This window comes from Artemia franciscana, chromosome 3 (assembly GCF_032884065.1).
Source record: "Artemia franciscana chromosome 3, ASM3288406v1, whole genome shotgun sequence".
NCBI classification, from domain to species: domain Eukaryota; kingdom Metazoa; phylum Arthropoda; class Branchiopoda; order Anostraca; family Artemiidae; genus Artemia; species Artemia franciscana.
The window spans coordinates 3436490-3455380 of NC_088865.1; the positions used below are offsets into that span (position 1 = coordinate 3436490).

The 18891-nt window shown below is 36.5% G+C and overlaps 2 protein-coding genes across 2 annotated transcripts in view; both read left to right on the forward strand.

Moving 5' to 3' along the window:
* The first annotated feature begins 10809 nt into the window (after nt 1-10809).
* Nucleotides 10810-18633, forward strand: LOC136024759 (uncharacterized). Its single transcript, XM_065700210.1, has 2 exons — nt 10810-11495; nt 13079-18633. The coding sequence occupies exons 1-2, from the start codon at nt 11449-11451 to the stop codon at nt 15213-15215; spliced, it is 2184 nt and encodes a 727-aa protein (XP_065556282.1). The 5' UTR covers nt 10810-11448; the 3' UTR covers nt 15216-18633.
* Nucleotides 18627-18891, forward strand: part of LOC136024690 (uncharacterized) — a 62803-nt gene continuing 62538 nt past the window's right edge. The window contains 1 exon segment of the mRNA XM_065700107.1: nt 18627-18758. The gene's annotated coding sequence lies outside the window, so the exon portion shown is untranslated.

The window sequence follows — 18891 nt, forward strand, 5'->3', positions numbered from 1 at the left end:
TCAAAGGGAAGATATTTTAGCTTTTTGTGAGTTTTATTTTTATTTTTTGAATTACTGCACATAGCTAGATTCTGATGATTGCATATTGTTTTTATGTCATTATTCATTCATATCACCCGACCCTAACATTTTCCTCGGCTTCAAAACCCTGCGCAGTTTCGTTGAAGGGGGACTTTAGAAAGCTAAAAAATGGACACGCTTCTGTAATAATGACAAAGAAACAATATGCGATCATGAGAATCTTGTTATATGCTGTGATACGCATTTTCGAAACCTTATGACGAAACTAAAGCTTTACCAAAGTTTATCTGATCACCCATTCAATATATACCTTATGTGCCCCATGGGCATAACTCACAACCCTTTCCCTGAGGGCTGTAGGGTGGTGGTCAACCTCAAAGATATTATTTAAGGACATTTCAACTACATTGAGCAAAATGGTTATCTAAAAGTTTTCTTGGATGTATTTGAGGAAGTGGTGGACGTGGAAGGGGGGTTAGTTGCCCAACAATCACATTCGACTATTAAAAAGAGCACTAGCCCATTTAATTTCCAATCAAATTAGCTCTTTAAGAAGTTTCTACGACGACAAATGCCCATTGCCAAATTTCTATTTGATGCATTTAGGGAAAATATGAGGCGCGGGGGGGGGGGGTATCCACCCTCCATAGCTCTGAATCTTTAAAAGAACACTGGAAATTTTGATTAGCAATCCAATGACTCGCCTCCGAAGTTTATACGATCACATTTTTTATAGATGCCTTAGATGCCTCCAGGACATAAATTACAACCCTCGTCCTAAGAGCTGTATGGTGGTTGTCAACCTCAAAGACATTATTTCGGGACCTTTCAACTACGTTTAGGAAAATGGCTATCTAAAAATTTTGATTTGACATGTTTGAGGAAATGGTGAGCGTAGGAGGGCGGTTAGTTGCTCTCCAATCATATTCGACTATTAAAAAGAGCTCTTGTCCATTCTATTTCCAATAGAATGAGCTTTTTTTCGAAGTTTCTACGACAACAAATGACCATTCAAAATTTCTATTAGATGCATTTCGGGAAATTACGAGATATGTGGGGAGGGGGGTGTCCACACTCTGATCACTCTAAACCTTAAAAAGGGCACTAGAACCTTTGACTTGCCGACGCATTAGCCCATTCCAAAGTTTTACGATCATCCTTTCTGTATATACCTTATATCCCCCCAGGGTATAACTTACAACCCTTGCCCTAAGGGCTGTGGAGGGGGGTTGTTATCCTCAAAGATATAATTTTTGGACCTTTTGAGTACGTTGAACAGCATTGCTCTTTCAATTTCCAGTCGAATGAGACCTTTTCGAAGTTTCTACGACAAATCCTTCGATACAAAGTGCTCTAGTCTAAAAAAAAAAAAATTAAAAAAAACAACAAACAAATAATACATTATGCCCACATCGCTCTTTACCTAGGCAGTGCTATTGTGCTGTCTACGAACAAAAAAAAAAGCGAAATTCCCTATTTTGAAGATTCGAGCTTGAAACCTCTATGGTAGGGTTCTCTGATATGATGTATCTAATAAAAAGATTTTCAGTAAGAGCGCTTGCGTTTTTGGGGGTTTTTCCCCTTTTTTCTAAAAATCGGGCAAATTTTCTCTGGTTTTTGGTTCTGTGTGGGTAACGATAAACTGAAAGAATTTTATGCATAAGAAATCACACATAAAAAGCTGATACTGCCAGTATAGCAATTGTCATGAGAATTGTATTTTTAGTTTTTGTGAATATTGGCCCAAGTCACCTTTTACTTCCAGTTTTTTATCATAAACTATTTGATAAGATTCTCTTGTGACATTTTTTTTTAACCTGTTCATTTTACTTAGTTGAATAGGACAATAAGAAGAAAGAAGGTCAATTTGACAGCTGGATAGTTAAGTTTAAATTTTGTTTTTCTTTCACTACTCTATTTTTTTTAAATGTCTAAATATATAAGGTATTTAAATTCGAGGGGTGAGAATTATCCTGTTACGAAAGTGTTACATTTTCCATGGCCGTTTTAAAATCAAAATGTGGCATCTATACAGGCAGGATGATTTAGAGTATCCTTAAATAAAAGAGTACTCCTTAAGTACTCCTTAAAAGTACTAGTACTCCTTAAAGGAGTACTAATATTTAGAGTACTCCTTCTTTAGACTATTCCAAGACGTAGCATTGCACAAAGACAAGTCTACATCGCTTATAATCGACCAAAGCAATAATTTTTTCTGTAATTTTGGTTGAAGTTTGATTTTCCTTTAACATTAAATATACAATTATTAAGTATCTTATTGATTAAATAAACTGATGTTTTTGCAAGGAATCCTTGTCGCTTAAAATTTACCGTATTTGTTTTATTTTACATGCAATTTAATTGCTATTTTATTTGAAACTTTTTCATTAAAGTATTTAAAAATACACTTATTCCGACGATAAAAACATCTTTAAATATATACCCTGTCACCCAACCACCACTGCTATTTTGACGTCTAGCCCCACTGGAAAATTTCCCGCAGGCGCCCATGCATGTATTGTGTAGCTTGATGAAACAGAATCCTTACATATTACTCCTTGTTTGGCTCAATGCTCAATTTTGAACTACAAAAAGCGTAATTTTGTGTGATCAATTTATATTTGAACAAATACCCTTAAAACAATGTACGTTAGCTAGAGCGAATCTTAAGGTGCTTGGTTATTGAAAACTTGATTAGTGACCATTGAAAGCCACAATTATGGCTCTCAATGGCTCTTGCTTTATTTTCTGTAGGCTACATGAGGACTTTTCTGCTCCTTATTTTTTTTTTTTTTTTTTGGATGGCACAAGAACTTTTGATTTCTGTTAAAATGAACCTTCTCCGATCTTCTAGAACCATGGGCTCGACAAGATCACTCCTGGGGGGAAAATTTGCAGGATTTTGAAAAACTAGTACCTCACTGAAAATGCACGATATGCGCAACAAAATAGGATATTTTTAGTGAGGCATAAGTTTTTCAGAATCAAACAATTCGTGGTAACGAACTTTAGTAAGGAGAGACCCGGCTCAATAGTAACCAAAACTCTAAAAAATGGAATTTTGATACCAATAGCTACATCAAAAGAATCGCATTTTAATGCTGGTTTTAAATATATAAGTTTCATTAAGTTTAGTCTTACCCATCAAAAGTTACGAGCCTAAGAAAATTTGCGGTATTTTAGAAAATAGGGGGAAACACCCCCTAAAAGTCATAGAATCTTAACGAAAATCACACCATCAGATTCAGCATATCAGAGAACCCTACTGTAGAAGTTTCGAGCTCCTATCTACAAAAATGTGGAATTTTGCATTTTTAGCCAGAAGGCAGATCACGGATGCGTGTTTATTTGTTGTTTTGTTTTGTTTTTTTCCCAGGGGTGATCGTATAGACCCAGTTGTCCTAGAATGTTGCAAGAGGGCTCATTCTAACGGAAATGAAAAGTTCTAGTGCCCTTTTTAAGTGACCAAAAAAATTGGAGGGCACCTAGGCCCACTCCCACGCTAATTATTTTCCCAAAGTCAACGGATCAAAATTCTGAGATAGCCATTTTATTCAGCGTAGTCGAAAAACTTTATAACTATGTCTTTGGGGACGACTTACTAACCCACAGTCCCCGTGGGAGGGGCAACAAGTTACAAACTTTGACCTGTGCTTACATATAGTAATGGTTATTGGGAAGTATACAGGCGTTTTCAGGAGGATTTTTTTGGTTGGGGGGAGGGATTCAGAAGAGGGGGATACGCTGGGGGAACTTTCCATCGAGAATTTGTCATGGGAGAAGAAAATTTCCATGAAGGGAGAGCAGGATTTACTAGTATTATTTAAAAAAAAAACAATTCAAAAATAAATATGAAAAAGCTTTTTCAGCTGGAAGTAAGGAACAGCAATAAAACTTAAAACAAACAGAAATTATTACCCATATGAGGGGTTCACCTCCTTCTAATACCTCGCTCTTTACGCTAAAGTATTTTTAGTAATTTCAACTATTTATTCTACGGCTTTTGTGATTCAGGGGTAATTCTTAATGAATTGGGATAAAATTTAAGCTTTAGTGTAAAGAGCGAGGTACTGACGATGGGGCGAATCCCCTCATATATGTAATAAAAATATGAGAATACAAAAGTTCTTTACGTAAGCTAATTTATAAGTTACGTAAATCTTTTACCAACAAAAAGATCCGTAAAAAATTAAAAATTCTAGTTGCCTTTTTAATTAACCAAAAAATCGGAGGGCAACTAGGCTTCGTCCCCCGCTCTTTTTTTCTCAAAATCATTCGATCAAAATTATGAGAAAGCCATTTAGCCAAAAAAAAAAAAAATTGCAAATTTCGTTTTGATTATTCCTCTGCAGAGAGCCAAAATCAAAACATGCATTGATTCAAAAACGTTCAGAAATTAAATAAAAAAAAAACAAGTTTTTTTAACTGAAAGTAAGGAGCGACATTAAAACTTAAAACGCACAGAAATTACTTCGTATATGAAAGAGGCTGCTTCAACATCAACGCCCCGCTCTTTACGCTAAAGTTTTTTACTGTTTTAAAAAGAAGAATTGAGAGAAAGAGTCAAACTTTAGCGTAAAGAGCGGGGCGTTGATGAGGAAGCAGCCTCTTTCATATACGAAGTAATTTCTGTGCGTTTTAGGTTTTAATGTCGCTCCTTACTTTCAGTTAAAAAAACTTGTTTTTTTTTATTTAATTAACCAAGTGACATATAGAAATCGCCAATTCTGTCGGTCTGTCTGTCGGTCTGTCTGTCTGTCTGTCGGTCTGTCTGTCTGTCGGTCTGTAAATTAGAAATAGTCGTTGCCCCGATTTGACCATCTGGGGGGGAGTGGGGGCCCGGTTAATTCGCAAAAAATAGAAAAAATGAAGTATTTTTAACTTATCAGCGGGTATTTGGATCTTAATGAAATTTCATGTTTGGCATGATATTGTGTCTTAGAGCTCTTATTTTAAATCCCGACCGGATCTGATGACATTGGGGGGAGTCGGAGGGGGAAAACCTAAAGTCCCGGTTTTGCTACTTTAGGCACTTCCAGGTAAGCTAGGACGATGAAATTTGGCAAGCGTATCAGGGACCGGACCAGATTAAATTAGAAATAGTCGTTTTCCCGATTTGACCATCTGGGGGGGGGAGTAGGGGCCGGTTAATTCGGAAAAATAGAAAAAATGAAGTATTTTTAACTTATGAATGGGTGATTGGATCTTAATGAAATTTGATGTTTGGAATGATATTGTGTCTCAGAGCTCTTATTTCAAATCCCGACCGGATCTGATGATATTGGGGGGAGTTGGAGGGGGGATACCTAAAATCTTGGAAAACACTTAGAGTGGAGGGATCAGGATGAAACTTTATGGGAAAAACAAGCACAAGTCCCAGATACATGATTGACATAATCGTGAAGGATCCGCTCTCTTTGGTGTAGTTGGGGGGGGGGTAATTCTGAAAAATTAGAAAAAAATGAGGTATTTTTAACTTACGAACGGGTGATCGGATCTCAATGAAATTTGATGTTTAGAAGGATATCGTGTCTTAGAGCTCTTATTTTAAATCCCGACCGGATCTGGTGACATTGGGGGGAGGAGTTGGGAGGGGGAAACCTAAAACTTGGAAAACGCTTAGAGTGGAGGGATCGGGATGAAACTTGGTGGGAAAAATAAACACAAGTGCTAGAGACATGATTGACATAAACGGAACAAATCCGCTCTCTTTGGGATAGTTGGGGGGGGGGAGTTATTTCTTAAAAATTAGAAAAAATGAGGTAATTTTAACTTACGAACAGGTGATCGCATCTCAATGAAATTTGATATTTAGAAGGATATCGTGGCTTAGAGCTCTTATTTTAAACCCAACCAGATCTGGTGACATTGGGGGGGGGAGTTGGGAGGGGGAAACCTAAAATTTGAAAAAAACTTAGAATGGAGGGATCGGGATGAAACTTGGTGGAAAAAATAATCACGAGTCCTAGATACATGATTGACATAACCGGAACAGATCCGCTCTCTTTGGAGTAGTTGGGGGAGGGGTTAATTCTGAAAAATTAGAAAAAATGAGGTATTTTTAACTTACGAACGGATTATCGGATCTCAATGAAATTTGATATTTAGAAAGATATTGTGTCTCAAAGCTCTTGTTTTAAATCCTGACTGGATCTGGTGACGTTGGGGGACGTTTTGGGGCGGGGAACCTAGAATCATGGAAAACGCTTAGATTGGAGGGATCGGGATGAAACTTGGTGGGAAAAATAAGCAGAAATCTTACATACGTGATTTAAATAATTGGAACGGATCCAATCTATTGGGGGGGGGGGGTTAAAAAAAGAAAAAATGACGTATTTTTAACTTACGAAGGAGTGATCGGATCTCAATGAAACTTCATATTTAGAAGGACCTCGTAACTCAGATCTCTTATTTTAAATCTCAACCGGATCAAGCGTAATTGGGGGGTGGCAGTTGGAGGGGGACCGGAAATCTTAGAAAATACTTAAAGCGGTGAGATCAGGATGAAACTGGATGGGAAGAATAAAAACCTGTCTAAGATACGTGACTGACATAACCGGACCAGATCTGCTCTCTTTGGTAGAATCGGAGGGAGAGGGGGGTAATTTTGAAAATTGAGGTATTTGTAACTTACGAAAGGGTGACCAGATCTTAATGAAATTTGATATTTAGAAGGATCTTGTGCTTTAAAGTCCTTATTTAAATTCCGACCAGATCCTGTAACGTTGGGGGGAGTTGGAGGGGGAAACCGGAATTCTTGGAAAACGTGAAAATTGGGGTATTTTTATCTTACGAATAGATGATCGGATCTTAATGAAATTTGATTTTTAGAAAGAATTCATGTCTCAGAGCTCATATTTCAAATCCCGACCAGATCGTTTGACATTGGGGGGAGTTGGAGGGGGAAATCTTGGAAAAACACTTGGAGTGTAGGAATCGGGATGAAGCTTGGTGGATAGTATAAACAAATGTCCTTGATACGTGATTGACAGTATCGTACTGGATTCGCTCTCTTTAGGGGAGTTGGGCGGAGGGGTTCAGTGATTTGGCGATTTTGGTGCTTCTGGACGTGCTAGGACGATGAAAATTAATAGGCGTGTCAGGGAGCTGCACAATTTGACTTGATAAAGTCGTTTTCCCAGATTCGACCATCTGGGGGGCTAAAGGGAGAGTAAAAATTAGAAAAAATTAGGTATTTATAACTTACGAGTGGGTGATCGGATCTTAATGAATTTTGATATTTAGAAGGACATCGTGACTCAGAGCTCTTATTTTAAATCCTGACCGGCATTAAGCCTCTTATTTTCCTTTTTGAATCAATCTATTGATTCACAGAATTTTGTTAGAGCTCATACCATATGATCTCTTGGCTCTTAGCTCTTCTCGCCTCGTCACAAGTGCCATATGAGCTCTTAGCTCTTGTTTGTTTTGTTTTCCCCCAGGGGTGATCGTATCGACCCAAGTGTCCCAGAATGTTGCGAGAGGGCTCATTCTAACGGAAATGAAAAGTTCTAGTGCCTTTTTTAAGTGACCAAAAAATTGGAGGGCACCTAGGCACCCTCCCACGCTAATTATTTTCCCAAAGTTGACGAATCAAAATTCTGAGATAGCCATTTTATTCAGCGTAGTCGAAAAACCTTATAACTATGTCTTTGGGGACAACTTACTCCCCCACAGTCGACGTGGGAGGAGCTACAAGTTACAAACTTTGACCAGTGTTTACATATAGTAATGGTTATTGGGAAGTGTACAGGCGTTTTCAGGAGGATTTTTTTGGTTAGGGGTAGAGGTTGAGAAGAGGGGGATATGTTGGGGGAACTTTACATCGAGGAATTTGTCATGGGGGAAGAAAATTTCCATGAAAATTTCCATGAAATATGAAAAGTTTTTTTCAGCTGGAAGTAAGGAGCAGCATTGAAACTTAAAACGAACAGAAATTATTACCCGTATGACGGGAGCACCTCCTCCTAACACCTCGCTCTTTACGCTACAGTATTTTTAGTAATTTCAACTATTTATTCTACGGCTTTTGTGATTCAGGGGTCATTCTTAATGAATTGGGACAAAATTTAAGGTTTAGTGTAAAGAGCGAGGTACTGGCGAGGGGAAGAACCCCCTCATATATGTAGTAAAAACATGAGAATACAAAAGTTCTTTATGTAAGCTAATTTATAAGTTACGTATATCTTTTACTAATAAAAAGATTCGTAAAAAATTAAAAGTTCTAGTAGCCTTTTTAATTAACCAAAAAATCGGAGGGCAACTAGGCTTCCTCCCCTGCTCTTCTTTTTATCAAAATCATTCGATCAAAATTATGAGAAAGCCATTTAGCCAAAAAAAATAAATATGCAAATTTCGTTTTAATTATTCCTCTGCGGAGAGCCAAAATCAAAAGATGCATAGATTCAAAAACGTTCAGAAATTTAATAAAAAAACAAGTTTTTTTAACTGAAAGTAAGGAGCGACATTAAAACTTAAAACGAACAGAAATTACTTCGTATGTGAAAGGGGCTGCTTCCTCATCAACGCCCCGCTCTTTACGCTAAAGTTTTTTACTTATTTAAAAAGAAGAGATGAGAGAAAGAGTCAAACTTTAGCGTAAAGAGCGGGGTGTTGACGAGGAAGCAGCCCCTTTCATATACGAAGTAATTTCTGTTCGTTTTAAGTTTTAATGTCGCTCCTTACTTTCAGTTAAAAAAAACTTGTTTTTTTTATTTAATCTTCTTAAAAGAGACGATACTAGAAGGTTTATAGACCTAAACTAATTCTTTCCTCGTCGTCTCGAAATGATTTTTTTTTATTACAATGCACACATTCTTTATACTATTTGTTATAGCACGAACCAAACTGATATTTTCTTTGGTACTGGGGTAATGCAGTTGTGTTATTAGTATGAACGTTTTGGGACTTAGTTGGACTGGTTTGGGACTGAGTCTTCTTAAAAGAGACGATAGTAGAAGGTCTACAGACCTTATTTCCGCAAATTGTATATTACACAAATTCTTTTGTGTAATATACAAATTCTATATTACAGCAAATTGTGCGTGGCCGTGGATCCCCCCCCCCAAATATATAGTCCCCAAATATATACATAGCCGTGGATACCCCCAAGTTGGTTTTTCAGTTTTATTTTAAATATAAGGTTTTAGACCATTTAGAACTACCGCGATTACACAACCTGTATCGTATATATTGGAGCGATAAATATGCTCTTATTAAAATTTGATAGGAGCATGAGGTGTGTCGCAATTAAAGCAATCTGGGTAATTTCAGCTTCTTTCATATATTTTTTTCACATCTTAATGGGTTAAGATTTTTCTATCAAGTCCTAAAACATTTTCATCTGAAGGAGTTGGACTAAACCAAACATAATTTGTTACTTTCTTTTCAAACAAGAGCCAAGTGCTCATATGGCACTTGTGACAAGGTCAGAAGAGCCTAGGGCTCATATGTCACTTGCGACGAGAGATCGGATCCGGTCCGGTTATTTCAATCACACATCAATAACTTGGGCTTATTCTTAAACTCGCCAAAGCACTATAAATTCTCCCAACTCCTTCAAAGAGATCGGATCTGGTCCGGTTAGGTCAATAACGTATCTATAACTTGTGCTTATTCTTCCCATCAAGTTTCATCCCGAACTTTTCACTCTAAATGTTTTCCAAGATTTCCGGTTTCCAAGATTTCTGTTTCCCCCCTAAACCCCCAGTGTCCCCGGATCTGATCCAAATTGAAAATAGAGCATCTGAGACATAACATCTTTCTAAATATCAAGTTCCATCTAGATCCAATCACCAATTCGTGAGATAAACATTCCTCATTTTTCACGATTGCCCTTCCTCAAGCCCCCCCCCCAGATGGTCGAATCGAGGAAACGACTGTTATCAAGTCAATTTATGCAGGTCCCTGACACGACTACCAATTTTCATCGTTCTACCACGTCCAGAGGCACCGAACTCGCTAAAGCACTGGAAATCCCCCCCCCCCCAACTCCCCAAAAGAGAGCAGGTCCGGTTATGTCAGTCACATAGCTAGGACTTGTGCTTATTCTTCCCACCAAGTTTCATCCCGATCTCTCCAATCTAAGCGTTTTTCAAGATTTCCGGTTTCCCCCTCCAACTCCCCCAATGTCACCGGATCCGGTCGGGATTTGAGCTGTGAGACACGAAGTCCTTCGAAATATCAAATTTCAATAAGATCCGATAACCTGTTCGCAAGTTAAAAATACCTCATTTTTTCTAATTTTTCCGAATTAACAGTCCTTCCACTCCCCCTCCCCAGATGGTTGAGTCGGGAAAGCGACTATTTCTAATTCAATCTGGTCTGGTCCCTGATATGCCTGCCAACTTTCATCGTCCCAGCTCATCTGAAAGTGCCCGAACTAGCAAAACTGGGACCGACAGACAGGCAGACAGACAGACAGAAATTGCGATCGCTATATGTCACATGGTAAATACAAAGTGCCGTAAATTGTCATTTGAAACTATCGCTAGTAATAACCTGTGTAACATCAATTCGGGGAAAAGTGTGCTTCAATAATTTGTTAGCAATTTCATAATTACAGAAGTCTTGTAATTAAATATATGTAGATGGTTCTATAAGATAAGATTTATTCATCACGAAACACACATACAATATTACATTTTACTATTTCCCCAAAGGCTCTTTGGCCTTTATCTATCTAGATTCCTTCATTTGTATTTCCAGATTTTATTTGGTTGATTTTTTCTATGTACTCTTACAATATTTCACATCTTGAGGCGTTGGATTAAGGCTAATGGTCTTAATTTGTGTCCAATGCTATTTCTCCTATGATAGAAAATCATGAATAACTTCTGCGATTTTGGTGATTTTGAACTGATTTTTTTTTTGATGACTCTCGAGTTAAAAAGGAAAAAAATGTTGGTTTCACTTTTTCTGTATATGCTTTACCTATTGTGCAAAAAAAGAAATCAAGTTATTTTAGTTTGGTGAATAAAAATTTAGTGGATGGGAAATGACAGTAGATTTTTTTTTTAGTTCATCCTGCCAGTATTTAAAAAAAAATGTTGGTTGCAGAATTGTTATATTTTTATTTTTAACGGTGCAAAAAATTATTTTTAATTTCCAACATTTTTCTTGCTAGAAGGTATGAAGTTGGCTCCAGAGGGTAGAATTTTGGATCATATGTAGATTTTATAATCTACAACCATTACAGAAAATTTCTGATGTCTATCATAAATAGTTTGAAAGCAAAATCAGAAAAATACAATTTCAAAATGTGCTTACTTTTTACTTATTTTACCCCTGTTTCCGGCTTAATAGCGTTGTTCATCAGCCAATAGAAAAAAAGGCGGGATTCTTATCCAATTTTAGGCATTACGCCTCCAAGGCATTGTGTCTCTGATTAGTTGACTTGTCAACTGAAGTCAATAAGACATTTGAGATATGAGGAAGAAAATTATCAACAAAAGGTGGCTGAATTTAAAATACCGGTAAGTAAAAATTACATATACAAGTTTCATTCCCTCTTGTCCATTAAATAAAAAAAAACAAGTTTTTTTTTAACTGCATGTAAGGAGCGACATTAAAACGAACAAAAATTATTCCGTTTATGAAAGGGGGTAGTCCCTCAATGTCCCGCTCTCTACGCTAAAGTTTGACTCTTTCTCACAACTATACTTTTTAAAACAATAAGAAACTTTAGCGTAAAGAGCGAGGCGTTGAGGAGGGGACTACCCCTTTCATATACGGAATAATTTCTGTTCGTTTTAAGTTTTAATGACGCTCCTTACTTGAAGTTAAAAAAAACTGTTTTTTTTATGTAGTTTCTGAACGTTTTTAAATTAATGCATGTTTTGATTTGGCTAACCGCACAACGAAATTTGCATATCTTTTTTTGTCTAAATGGCTTTCTCATATTTTCGTTCTGACGATTTTGAAGAAAATGGGGTGGGGGAGGAGGTCTAGTTGCCCTCCAATTTTTGGTAACTTATAAAAGCACCTAGAACTTTGTATATTTGTATTACATATATGAGGGGGTTTGCCCTTTCGTCAATACCTCGCTCTTTACACTAAAGCTTAAATTTTCTCCCGGTTCTTTAAGAATGACCCTAGAATCACCAAGTCCGTAGAATATATAGTTGAAATTACTTTAACGGAAAGAGCGAGGTATTTAGGAGGAGATGAACCCCTCATATGCGTAATAATTTCTGTTCGTTTTATGTTTTAATGCTGCTCCTTTCAGTTGAAAAACTTCTTCATTATTATTTTTTCAGTGTTTTTTTTAATAATGCTAGAAAATCCTATGCCCCTCCATTGAATTTCTTTTCCCCCGTGACAAATTCCTCTAAGTAAAGATCCTTCAACGTAGCTCCCTCCCCTCTACCCCCCCCCCCCCCTCAGCCAAAACCCCTCAACCGTTGACTTTTAATTAAAAGGAATAGTTGTGGGAAAAGTCAAGTCATGGCCAATTGTAGAAAAAGCCAAGACAGATTGTCCAATTAAGTGGGCATCAGGTCAAGGTAAACACTGATCAAAGTTTATAACTTGTAGCCCCTCCCCCGGGAACCATGGGGGAGTAAGTCGTCCCCAAAGACATCTTATTATGTTTTTTGACTATGCTTAAGAAAATGGCTATCTCAAAATTTTGATCTGTTGACTTTGAGAAAAAAAATGAAAGTGGGAGGGGGCCTAGGTGCCCTCCAATTTTTGGTCGCTTAAAAAGGGCACTGGAACTTTTCATTTTCATTAAAATGAGCCCTCTTGCGACACCCTAGGACCAATGGGTCGATACAATCACCCCTGGGAAAAAGAAAACAAAAAACAAATAAACACGCACCCTTGATCAGTCTTCTGGCAAAACAATTCTATGACTTTTAGGGCGTGTTTCCCCCTTTTTTCCAAAATAAGACAAATTTTCTCAGGCTCTTATCTTTTGATGGGTAGGACTAAATTTAATTAAAATCCGATTCTTTTGACGTATTTATTAGTATCAAAATTTCGTTTTTTAGACTTTCGTTTACTATTGAGCCGGGTCGCTGTTTTGTTTTTCTATGGTTCTTTTCATTTTTTTTAGAAAGGTGCTGCTTGGAGAACAAGATAAAGATAATTTGTCAAATGGATCAAAAATTTCAGAAGAATTTTCAGCAAATCCTCTCATAGACGATTCAAATAAATTGGGAAACGGTAGTGGTTCTTACGGTGTTGATTGCCCCGATACGAATACTGAGATAGACTTATCTGGAATTCCAGATGGAAACTGCATTGTGAATCTAAGGTATTTCCTTGCTGAAGTAATTTCAGCATTCAGACACAAAATCAGTTGCGATCACGGAAAATTGATTATAAAGCAATTAGAAAAGAAAGGCCTGAAAACTGAACTGAAAGTTAAGTGTAATAAGTGTAACTGGGAAAAGAGGATTAAAGGTGAACCAGAATGTCCAGCAACAAGCGTAAAAGAATATCTTTCAAGTTTTACGGACCAGACACAGGTTGCTTTTTCCGAAAAAAAATCAAGTCTTAAAGGCTGCTTGAATTCGAAGGCTGTTTGGGGAGCCATGGGTAGTGGAGGAGGGTATTCTACACTGTGTGAATTCTTCGGGGTGCTTGGAGTGAAACCAATGTCACGAATAGTTTATTCCCGTATTGAAAGGCAGCTTGGTAATGCTTGGATGAATAGTTTATCGGAAATTTTGCTAGAAAATGGACGAGAGGCCTTAAAATCAGCCATTCATGATGATAGGTATAAGGAGGACTCATACTGGACAAAAGTGATATGTGATGGAGGCTGGAATAAGCGTAGCAAAGGACACGATTATTCGGCCAAAGGATGTGTTGCAGTTATCATAGATGCATTTACGAAAAAACTGTTATATGTTGGCATAAAAAATAAATACTGTTATATATGTTTTTCTTCTGCAAACGCCAAAGTAATTCCCAAAGATCATTTCTGCTTTCTGAATTATAACGGAAATTCAAGGAGCATGGAAACAGATATTCTAGTTGAAGGCTTTCGTTCCAGTGAGGAGATGCACGGATTACAGTTTTTAGAGTTTATCGGTGACGGTGATTCCAGTGTTTTTTATAAGCTAAAACAAAGTGTTTCCTACGGTTCCAACATACGGAAACATGAATTTTCAAATCACGTCACAAAAAACTATACAGCCCATCTATATAATTTGTGCAACAATAAAAAAGGTTTGTACACAAAATGTCTTCCCCGAGGAATTATCCAGCAACTGACAAAAAATTTAAGGGGTGCGATAAAAATAAATTCTGAAAATAATGGAACAGCAGAAGAATTGAAAATCTTGTTAAAAAGAGGTCCGTACCATGTTTTCGGAAACCACACAAAATGTGATTCTGGATGTCCTAAGATTGCTGAATTGACCGTGAATAGTAAAATAGAAGATCGGTGGAATAATTTTCCCCTGCACGTGTTTGAAGATGTTATGACAGAGGTCGATATTGTGTGTCGAAAAGCAGAGCAGCTTCGAAATGACGCAACTACAAACTTAGCTGAAAGCTACATGTCAGTTGTTGCTAAATTCATCGGAGGAAAGCAAATAAGCCGGTCTAAACGAGGTTCATATCATGCAAGAGTTCATGGAGCAAGTCTTGCTTATAATTCAGGTCCAAAATGGCATCAATTAGCTTGGAAAAATATTTTTGGGCTTAGTCCTTCTAGCGTAACAAAAAAATATTGTAATAAAACGGCTAAACTCCGTGTAATATCTAAACGTAATTTGACCAGTTATTATAGTGCTCTTGGAGGAAAACACGTTGCTAAGTTAAAAAATAGAAACTATAACTTTGGTAATCGTGACTATGGACCAAATTGCAATAAGCCAGATATGACTTCTGATGAAATGAATTTGGCCATACAAAAATATACTGACGAGAATTTAAAATTGGATTTTGCCAGTATAAGCTGTTTGTTCAACAGTACCAAGGGCCAATCCAAAAATGACACTTGGGTTGAAGAAAGATCTAAGAGAATAACTAGTAGTTACTTCCACAGAATTGCAACCAGAAAAAACAGCACCAGAGTTGCCCCAATTGTTAAGCAAATTCGAAACTTGGGACCTAGATTCTGCTCTGCCCTAATGAAAAAGGGCTTAGATTTAGAAGTAGTGGCACTAGAAGCATATGAAAACAAATTCAACTTAAAAGTCGTAAAGGGAGATCAAATAGGACTCAGTGTGCATCCTTAGTTAAAGCATTTTTTCTTGAATTATCCAGTGAAGGTCTTCAGGTAAAAAAAATCACAGGTATTTCGCCCAGATACAAGGCCAACTCGAGATACTGGATAAAATGGTATGCCACTTAATAGTTTATAACTCTATTGAGGATTGGGAAATAATTACAGTTCACCGATCGAAAGACTACTGGGAAAAAATATTTCCGAAGCTTGAAGCCTTCTGGAATGAATCCTTACTTCCTGAAATTTTAGACTCAAGGGTTGCAAGGAATATGGAAATCAGAGAACCTGTGTCTGTAAAATGTACAACAGCCCACCAACCGAAGGACTCAAGCTTGTCTCAAGAAATAAAAAGAGGAAAAAAAAGAAGGTTGAGTCGAGTTGAAGTGAACAGCAAGAAAAAAAACGCACAGAAGGGATCGGGGGAGAACAGTGAATTTACCAGGAACTCAATGCATGAAAACAGTGATTTTGAAGAAATAATTTGGTCTCATTTGGAATAGATAAATCTTCGTGTTTGATAAAAAAAAATGTGTTAAAAAATATTGGCAAGGAAAATTATTTTTTCCTCCATAAATTTCTGTCTCATTCTTCGTCAATGTCCAAAAATAATGAAGTTTCTTATCTGGTCTGAAGTATATTAAATACATTTAATACAAACAATTTTAGTTTTTTTCTTATAAATTTCTTGTATGTTACTTGGGCTTAGTATTTGTGATTTTTATAGTTTTTCCTACAATTATTACGTTTTCTGTACAATTCGTTCATTTTTGGTATTTAATTAAAGCGTCTTTAAGTTTCTTTCCGAAATCTTGTGCATCTCGCCCTAACACAAAATAACGTTAATGCCCTAATCTTATTACAAGGAAAATAGCTTTCATCTTATTAATTCCAAAATACTGACAAAAAAAAAAACACTATAAAAATCAAGGTGACTGGAAAGATATTGAAAATGAACTGAATGTGTAATGTATAATTATTTAGTGGTTAATATACTAATTACAGGAAACATCAACAATTAAGGTTTACAGATTCTATTTAGCGACAATTTTTTATTTTGGTTTACGGTTAGAACGGAACTCTAGTCGAACTCCTATGGGCAGTAATTTGTGTCCTTTTTGGTTTAACTTTAGCACTCATTTTAATTTTTAATCGTTTAGGATTTAATTATTTGTATATAGCAGTACCCATTTCTTTTATGTTTGGTATAATTATTTATTTTTATTTCTCTTCATTTTCAGTCAATTATGCATAGACAGTAATGTTTGACCGTTTCACATTTAGATCATTGAAGGATTTTATTTTCTGTCCGTCTGTTTCAAATGGCTCTTTAATTTTCAATTACTTAACTCACTAGCCTAATTGTATAATGTACATTCCCAGATTGCTATGAAATCACGATCTTGTATCAGACTTAGCAGACATCTGCCATGCTTGGGATACTTATGTCATGCTTGGCACAGATCATTCACTCTTAGTACTGTTCTCACAGTTCCGCTATGCTTGGCACACTTCTGCCATGCTTGGTACTAGCCACCTGAGGTATATGATTTCTGAGAGTGAAAAACCTCTCAAACATTCATCCTTTTTCTTTGGGTAGTTTACTTTTGCATGTGCGGACTGTTTGTTTTCGTTGTTGTATTTTAATGGGGGCAGATACGATGGACAAGGGTTTTTAAATTCCTTTTGAGAAATCCCAAACTTTTTACTGTTATCACTTTTCTTCTATTTCAATAAAAATTCTTTTTTATGTGCTTTAACCCGTATGCGCGTGAGAGGCTATATTTCTTCCAAAATAAGTTCATTAGTACGGGTATGCATTGAGTTTTTCGTTTTACACAAACTTTTCCTCTTGTTATCTTCCCAATAAATTAGTTTTATTTCCATCAATTCTGTTTATGTGCTACTTTTTCATAGTAAATTTATGATGGAATGGCGGATTAGTCTTCTTAGTTATTTAGCAGGATGAGATTGAGGAGCACAAAAACACAAACGTACGCAAACACAGGAACATGTCTACACACACACATCAAATTACCAATTACGCACTTATTGTTTGATGCAAGCTGTGCTAGAGTTTTGTTCGCAGGAATTCTTCAATTCAATTCAATCATATATATTTAAATAAAAACACATAATTACATGTACATAATCTGCCAGGAAAGCACAAAAGTGCTTGACTAGGGCAGAAACTTAACTAAAGAATAATTAAACAATCAACTAACAGAAACAACGAATCAACTGGATTTATCAAAAAATAAAAAAAAGAGAAAAAAGGGGAGTGACGAAGAGAAAGAAAAGAAAAAAAAAAGAAAGTAAAAGAAAAGATCGAAAAGAGGAGGACCGCATGATATTCAAATCTAAACAGTATTTCTGGAACGACCCTTCACTGCTCGCTTGAAGGTAGTAAGGTTATTTGAGTTCCGGATTTCCAAGGGGATTGAATTCCAGATAGCTGGTGCATATCCGTAGAAAGTCCTTTGCGAAAGCCAAGTTGGGTATCGCACAGAAGATTCTACTCCTGGAGGTAATCATACATTCTTTCATGGACTACTTTCTCATAAATCTTCGAAAAAAAGGTAAAATAGAAATGGATCGGTAATTACTCGGTTCATTTTTTGACTTCCCTTTGTGAAGGGGTAGCACTCAGGCTAATTTAAGTCTTTCTGGAAAAGTTCCCTCTTCAAGTGATAAATTAATCAGATGAGTCAAAATAGAAATAACAATTGTTTTTGTTGCTTTAACGATACTTCATCTACTCCACAGGATTGTTATTTCATACATATAATTATTTCATTTATTTCATTTTCATCACAATTTGTAAAAAGGAATTCAGAAGTAACATGACGAGGTTTAAGTTTGGGGACTGGTGGACTTCGAGAACTGAAGATTAAAAGAAAATAGCCAGGTGGGTGTTTCACCCACCTGGCTAACTGCTTGCAATTCTCAATACCCAAGGGTTCTCCCAATAGCCAAACAATTTTCATTTCCAAACGGACTCGGTCTCGGTTGAGGTCTGGGAGAGTTCACGCTTTACATTTCAAAACAGACACCCATCTCGAAAATAAAAGATTTGTCTACTTTTCGTACAAGTTCTACTATTTGCATTCAATGCACATCGAATCAAAATCTCTAAGCGAAAAAATATAGGATTACCCTTTAAATTGATGTGCAAAAGAAAACACTATTTTTAGCTCAGCAGTGGGTATATTTTCTTTTACATAACCTGTTCATTTAAATTAATCTCCGTAGAATCTAACGTGCTTTTGCTAAACAAACATCTTTTGTTTTTTTCTCCCACTTGTTTATGTTTTTGTCAAGTCTCATAAACGAGTTTGCTATCGAATAGATACTAGCAGTGGCGTTATTAAGATTCTTAGAATCTGTTTCAGAAATTGGGCGGGAACAAAAAAGACCATTAGCCTTAAACACAATAAAATTTAACTGTTGCTAGTCTCCGAGACAACCACCCTATGCCAACGACAAAATCCATTCGCACGTCTCAATCAGTTCAGTATTCACAAGAATTAGGATTTGAAAGGAAAGGCTGTTCTCGGTAAGCTAATTGTAATTTTAGGTTTTTATTACATGTTTTGTTTTTTTAAGGCAGGGTTTCGAGCAAAATTGTGGTAAAAGATTTACAACATATTTTGTCGGTTTTTATAGTACTTATTCAGAACTCACTCAAT

What these genes read in the sequence shown, in the direction of transcription:
- LOC136024759 (XM_065700210.1), top strand. Translation starts at nt 11,449, where the DNA reads ATGAGGAAGAAAATTATCAACAAAAGGTGGCTGAATTTAAAATACCG. An exon ending in TGGCTGAATTTAAAATACCG is followed by an intron (nt 11,496 to 13,078) that starts GTAAGTAAAAAT and finishes CATTTTTTTTAG; the next exon opens with AAAGGTGCTGCTTGGAGAAC.